This window comes from Oncorhynchus kisutch, linkage group LG20 (assembly GCF_002021735.2).
Source record: "Oncorhynchus kisutch isolate 150728-3 linkage group LG20, Okis_V2, whole genome shotgun sequence".
NCBI lineage: Eukaryota > Metazoa > Chordata > Actinopteri > Salmoniformes > Salmonidae > Oncorhynchus > Oncorhynchus kisutch.
This window is the reverse complement of record NC_034193.2, coordinates 35,950,250-35,957,909: the sequence shown is the minus strand read 5'-3', so window position 1 is coordinate 35,957,909 and position 7,660 is coordinate 35,950,250. Positions and strand designations below refer to the sequence as shown.

The 7,660-nt window shown below is 42.3% G+C and overlaps 1 protein-coding gene across 1 annotated transcript; it reads left to right on the top strand.

Annotated features, from left to right (window-relative positions):
- Positions 1-423: 423 nt before the first annotated feature.
- LOC109875503 (zinc finger protein 664-like) lies at positions 424-7,326 on the top strand. The gene is made up of 2 exons (XM_031798754.1): positions 424-1,003; positions 5,982-7,326. Exons 1-2 carry the CDS (start codon positions 706-708, stop codon positions 7,037-7,039), a joined length of 1,356 nt encoding a protein of 451 aa, XP_031654614.1. The 5' UTR covers positions 424-705; the 3' UTR covers positions 7,040-7,326.
- Positions 7,327-7,660: the final 334 nt, after the last annotated feature.

Sequence of the window (7,660 nt, the reverse complement as noted above, 5' to 3'; positions counted from 1 at the left end):
ATGTCATTTACTAAACCACTGGCCGTGTTCGAGAGCATCAAATCCATGCTGCATTGTGGGTAAATGGTGACTGGCTGACTGATTTATAAATCATAATGAGTGGTTATTTATCATGCGAGGTGATTTGTAGATCAATCAGTCGCCTGCAGTGTCGAACCAGCCCAATACCAAACCAATCAGGTGGTTGTTCGATTAAATGAATCTTCAGACGTCGTTGATGACGTGCTGCTGATAAAGTGATACAGGCATCAGCACACTGCTTTGAAGTTTACTGCTTAGAGATTTGGACGCATGCCTCGTAGCTCCAGTATCAAACGTAACATCCCTACCGAAACGTTGACAAAACAAAAAGGAGCAAGCTGGTATGATTTTCAAAACTCATCTGAAAATTAAATATACTTTTTACTCAACTGCGTTACACACTCCAGTCAGCAGATGGCGGTTTGGGAATTTAAGGTTGTGGACGGAACGCTTCTTTCAGCAGCAGCAACAGTTAGTCAGCCACCTCGGTAGCTTGCTAGACAAAATAGCCGAACCAATAAAGCTCTTCAGACGCTTTAGTGTATATTAGCCACTGTGTTTTAAACCCATTTCTGTCGTCTAGTTAGTTATCCGCTTTAATTTCATATTTACGGTGTTGTTGTTATTAGTCAGCTAGCGGGCTGGTTAAGTTCGCATTAGCCTAGCTAGCTAACATCTCCGACCATGTGGCCAGTAAGCTACTCTCCTAATGAAGAGGAGGATATCACAATAAAACAAGAAGTAGAGGGTGAGGCCGTTATTGTGAAAGAAGAGAAAGACGCGTTCAGAGTGAAAGAGGAGGAGGATGCAGTTTATGGATTGAAAGAGGAGGAGGGGGAGTTGACTGTCCCGTCCAAAAAGGACGAGGAGGACCCTGGATATCTGGGTCCGGTTTCCCAAACGCATCTTAAGGTGTCCGATGGTTCTAACGGTGCAGTTAGCCATAAGATGGTTTTGAGAAACCGTTCCCTGATTAACACTAGTAAGTGCTGTCTTAAAAACAGAGGCTCAAACTCTGCAGTTGAACTGATGTTTGGTGTTAAAGTGGAAATCTGCATTTGCTACATCCATATTGTGACTTTTAAATTATTTATTTATAGCTATTGATTCTTGAAGAGTATAACATGCCTCATGAGCTTAGGTCAACTGTTGTACTCCATCAGATCCCCAAATAAGCTTTTTTTTTACTCTAATGTTTAGAAACAATGTAAATCAACACTGTATAGCCTCAACATGTTTAAAACTATAATGTTGATGGTCAGTCCTTGCATCCATAGGTCTGTCTATGAATTTTGAAAGTAGTTATATTTCTCCAACCCCATAATCATTTTATTACCAAAACAGTGGTGGAATGACAGATTTGTTATTGTTTGAACTGCAGATTGCTGGGTTGTGTGGGTTTTTTAAAAGCAACAAAATGGCTGTCCAGAGGCTTGGTTTGGTAAACAGCTGAGGGATGGGGGAAGGAGAAGTGTAACCACTCTCAAATTCATAGAGATCGATATTGTAGCAACCGTAACCTAACACTAAGCGACCTCGTCAATAAGTTCAGAAATCTTGGCGTAACAGTTATAAGTTGTTGGCTTGACAGTCACTGGACCCTGGTTTGAGTTCAGCTCGGGGCTACCCCCAGAATTCACAACACGATGAATACAGTGACTGGCCATCCACGAGGTCAAAATTATTGTTTTAAACAGATTGCGGCTATATAGTATATTCTATAATTGCCAGTGTAGATTTCCTGTGGGGGCAAATTATTAGCGCTGTTAAGTCATTGTGTAATATTCAGCCAATTTTTTTCATGCCATTACATTAAAGGCAAGACATACCTAGATTCAATTACATTCATGAATTGGCTTGAAACCTTTGTTTTAAACCTTCCTCAAAGTTGGTGCCTTGACAGATTTGTAAAAAATGGTTGGTCATTAAACACTTTTTTTATTTATTTAAATGTAACCTTTATTTAACTAAGCAAGTCCGTTAAGAACAACATCTTATTTACAATGACTACCTACCCCGGACGACGCTGGGCCAATTGTGCGCCACCCTATGGGACTACAAATCACTGCCGGTTGTGATACATCCTGGATTTGATCCAGGGTGTCTGTAGTGACTCCTCAAGCACTGATATGCAGTGTCCGCTGCGCCACTCGGGAGCCCCAAAATCGTGTTCTAGTGTTGTCCCCAACTAAAATACATCTTGGTCAACCAAGAGTCATCTGTAATTTCTACCAATCGCCCCATGTGTTTTTATAAAATCTATATGTACTGAACGTATGATGCTTTAAGCACGCTGTTTGATTAAATAAATAAGACACACAAATGACTAGAGGGAGCCAGTCATCAATATAACCTGACTAGGTGGAGCCGGCTAAGAACACATTCTTATTTTCAATGACGGCTTAGGAACAGTGGGTTAACTGCCTTGTTCAGGGGCAGAACGACAGATTTGTACTTTGTCAGCTCGGGGATCCGATCTTGAAACCTTTCGGTTACTAGTCCAACGCTCTAACCACTAGGCTACGCTGCCACCCCAACCTAACCAGAATAACTCCCTCTCCCCCCCCCCCCCCCCCCCCCCCCCCCCCCCCCCTATGCTGGACTTTGTCAATTCTGCCGTTCTTGTGGGGTCCTCCTCTAACGTATCTTGTAGGGTCAGGTCTGGGTGGTCTGCCAGGGGCCGTTTCATTTAGTATCCGTTTAGGTCTGCATGGGGAATGATTGTATTTTCCCATAGTATGTTTTACTGAAGTTGACCAACTGAAAGGGGGTGTAACTTTATGACTGTTGGATTCTAAACTTTGAAAATTGAGATATTAAAGACATGATAGGTCAGACGCAGAGTATATAAAGGAGTGAGATCTGTGGAATGTGCTGGGTGGACAGGAGGAGATCACAGGATTGCTATAGGGGAAGCGGATGGACATCTGTGGATTAGGCGAAGGAGGGATTGAGGTCAGGTCAGATCCCCTGAATGGATCTGTAACGACCCTTAGGGATGAACTAAAGTTGTTTAAACACTTCTGCAAGCAGGCCTTTCTAATCGACCTGGCCCGGGTATCCTGGAAGGATATTGACCTCATCCCGTAAGTAGAGGATGCCTGGTTGTTCTTTAAAAGTAATTTCCTCTCCACCTTAAATAAGCATGCCCCTTTCAAAAAATGTAGAACTAAGAACAGATATAGCCCCTGGTTCACTCCAGACCTGACTGCCCTTGACCAGCACAAAAACATCCTGTGGCATACTGCACTAGAATCGAATAGTCCCCGCGATATGCAATTTTTCAGAGAAGTCAGGAACCAATACACACACTCAGTTAGGAAAGCAAAGGCTAGGTTTTTCACACAGAAATGTGCATCCTGTAGCTCTAACTCCAAAAAGTTTTGGGACACTGTAAAGTCTATGGAGAATAAGAGCACCTCCTCCCAGCTGCCCACTGCACTGAGGCTAGGAAACACTAACACCACCGATAAATCCATGATAATCGATAATTTCAATAAGCTTTTCTCTACGGCTGGCCATGCTTTCCTCCTGGCTACCCCAACCCTGGCCAACAGCTCTGCACCCCCCGCAGCTACTTGCCCAAGCCTCCAAGGGTCTCCTTCACCCAAATCCAGATAGCTGATGTTCTGGAAGAGCTGCAAAACCTTGACCCGTACAAATCAGCTGGGCTAGACAATCTGGGCCCTCTCTTTCTAAAATTATCCGCAACCATTGTTGCAACCCCTATTACTAGTCTGTTCAACCTCTTTCGTATCGTCCAAGATTGTTGAAGATTGGAAAGCTTCAAACGGGGTGACACTCTAGACCCAAACTGTTAGACCTATATCCATCCTGTCCTTCCTTTCTAAAGTCTTCGAAAGCCAAGTTAATAAAGAGATCACCATTTCGAATCCCACCGTAACTTCTCTGCTGTGCAATCCGGTTTCTGAGCTGGTCATGGGTGCACCTCAGCCACGCTCCAGGTACTAAACGATATCATAACTGCCATCGATAAAAGACAGTACTGTGCAGCCGTCTTCATCGACCTGGCCTGTTGTCCAGACCTCTTGCAGTCTCTATGGGGGTACCACTGGGTTCAATTCTCGGGCCAACTCTTTTCTCTGTATATATCAGCAATGTCGCTCTTGCTGCGGATAATTTCTTGATCCACCTCTACGCAGACGACACCATTCTGTATACATCTGGCCCTTCGTTGGACACTGTGTTAACAAACCTCCAAATGAGCTTCAATGCCATACAACACTCTTTCGGGGGCCTCCAACTGCTCTTAAACACAAGAAAAACTAAATGCATGCTCTTCAACCTATCGCTGCCCGTCCAGCACCACTACTCTGGAAGGTTCTGACAGAATATGTGAACAACTTAAATAACTAGGTGTCTGGTTAGACTGTAAACTCTCCTTCCAGACTCAAATAAAGCATCTCCAATCCAAAATGAAATCTAGAATCGGCTTCCTATTTTGCAACAAAGCCTCCTTCGCTCACGCTGCCAAACATACCCTTGTAAAACTGACTATCCTACCGATCCTTAACTTCGGCGATGTCAAATACAATATAGCCTCCAACACTCTACTCAGCAAACTGGATGCAGTTTATCACAGTGCAATCCGTTTTCTCACCAATACCCCATATACCACCCACCACTGCGACCTGTATGCTCTCATTGGCTGGCCCTCGCTAAATATTCTTCACCAACCCACTGGCTCCAGGTCATCTATAAGTCTTTGCTAGGTAAAGCTCCACCTTAACTCAGCTCACTGGTCAGCATAACAACACCCACGCGTAGCACGAGCTCCAGCAGGTATATCTCACTGGTCATCCCCAAAGCCAACACCTCCTTTGGCCGCCTTTCTTTCCAGTTCTCTGCTGCCAAGGACTGGAACGAATTGCAAAAATCGCTGAAGTTGGAGACATTTATCTCCCTCACTAACTTTAAGCATCAGCTATCTGAGCAGCTTACCGATCGCTGCAGTTGGTACACAGCCCATCTGTAAATTGCCCACCCAATCTACCTACCTCATCCCCATGTTTTATTTACTTTTTTTGCTCTTTTGCACACCAGTATTTCTACTTGCACATCATCATCTGCACATCCATCATTCCAGTGTTCATTTGCTAATTTGTAATTACTTCGCTACTATGGCCTATTTATTGCCTTTCCTCCTTACTCCATTTGCACACACTGTATATAGATTTTTATATTGTGTTATTGACTGTACGTTTGTTTATCCCACGTGTAACTCTGTTGTTTTTTTGTCACACTGCTTTGCTTTGTCTTGGCAAGGTCGCAGTTGTAAATGAGAACTTGTTCTCGACTGGCCTACCTGGTTAAATAAAATTTAAAAAATAAATATCTTAACTTTATTGACAACACCCAAATGGATACTGTCATTAACGCGGTTTTTCAATAATTACACATCTTAATACTGTAAGCAAACAGGACATTCAAACTAGCCTTACAATTATAATCCAATGTGAAATGTACTCATAAGCAACCTGGAAATGGAGGTTACCCCCCTGAGTTTTCCCACATTCACATTCAGAATACATTGTAAAAAAGTCAAATCTTTGCTCACCATTTTTGCTCCAGGCAGATATAGTACATCCATAACTATCGGTTTCCTCAATAGCAGGGAGAGGTTTCTGCAATCAAATTGCCATCGTGCCGCAATTTTAGCAAACACAAAGGGGCCTATATTGGAGACCAAAAGACTTCTGGCACACTGCTTAGTTTCAACAACATGAATATCTTACTTCTAGCCTACAATCTTCGATGTCACTACTTATGTGAAAACAAGACAAAATATGACTATTCTTGCTCATTTTGTCAAATAATTTTAACATCCATTACAGACTTCAATTGTTGTCGAACATTATGGCTACGCTGTTGGCATCATCTTTTACAGTGGATTACCGCTGTTGTGGGCCTTTAATCATCCATCTTTGTTGTTCACACAGGAGAGATACAGGACTATCGTGGATCCTCTGGGGAGCCTGAACAACCTCATGATGCTGATGAGGCAGAGAAGAGTCTCTCCACATCAGGACATGTCAAGAAACACCTGCAGAGACCCACTGGGAAGAGAACTCACTGCTGCTCTGACTGTGGGAAGAGATTCACCTCCTCATCAGGCATTAAAATTCATCATAGAACACACACAGGAGAGAAACCTTATAGCTGTGACCAATGTGGGAAGAGTTTTACTTCATCTATCAGTCTTATTGTACACCAGAGAACACACACAGGAGAGAAATCTTACAGTTGTGATCAATGTGGGAAGAGTTTTACTTCATCTAGTGGTCTTATTGTACACCAGAGAACACACACAGGAGAGAAATGTTATAGCTGTGATCAATGTGGGAAGAGTTTTAATTCATCTAGCAGTCTTATTGTACACCAGAGAACACACACAGGAGAGAAACCTTACAGTTGTGATCAATGTGGGAAGAGTTTTACTTCATCTAGTGGTCTTATTGTACACCAGAGAACACACACAGGAGAGAAACCTTATAGCTGTGGTCAATGTGGGAAGAGTTTTGCTAGATCAAACATTCTGACATTCCACCAGAGAATACACACAGGAGAGAAACCTTATAGCTGTGACCAATGTGGGAAGAGTTTTACTTCATCTAGCAGTCTTATTGTACACCAGAGAACACACACAGGAGAGAAATCTTACAGTTGTGATCAATGTGGGAAGAGTTTTACTTCATCTAGTGGTCTTATTGTACACCAGAGAACACACACAGGAGAGAAACCTTATAGCTGTGATCAATGTGGGAAGAGTTTTAATTCATCTAGCTGTCTTACTGTACACCAGAGAACACACACAGGAGAGAAACCTTTTAGCTGTGGTCAATGTGGGAATAGATTTACGACATCTGGTTCTCTGACTGTACACCAAAGAACACACACAGGAGAGAAACCTCATAGCTGTAATCAATGTGGGAAGAGATACTCTGATAAAAGATCTCTGATTAAACATCAGAAAATACATGAAGGAGTTGTTTCATGATATCAATGAATTAATGTCACAATGTAGATTGTTTTAACATTGTAGGAGTATTTTTATGATGTCACAATGAAGCTTAAATATTTTCCCCCTTATCAATTGATTTTAACATGATATGGATATTAGCCCCAGGGGCTAAATACAGGCTCTGAAATGAAATAGTTACTATTTATGAGATTTAATAAAAAGTGACTAACAAAAAAAAAGTTTGTTAGCACGTATAGCTCGTTAGTCAGTATGTGTTACACCTGTGCTGGCTTGTCCATCTCGTTAGTGGGAACGTGTTTCACCTGAGCTGGTCCAGGTTCTATTTAAGAGTGTCTGGCCCAGTGCTCCAGTTGTCTTGATAGATGTGGAGAGTCAACACCTTTAGCTGCTCAACTTTTTTGGTTTGCTTCCTGTCTTTCAATTTGTTTTGGGTTTTTCTTTTGTTTGCCTCTTGGGCAGATTTAGTGGGTCTCATAGTGGGTGTCTTTTAGGTCCCAGTTGTTGTTAGTAGTCAACTTTCAGTGAACACCATAGTGTCTATCGGAACCCCTCCTAAAAAACAAGTTATGTTTTGGGTTGGATGTAAGCATCATATTGTTCATATTTTAATCAATGGCATTTCCTTACAATGCTCAT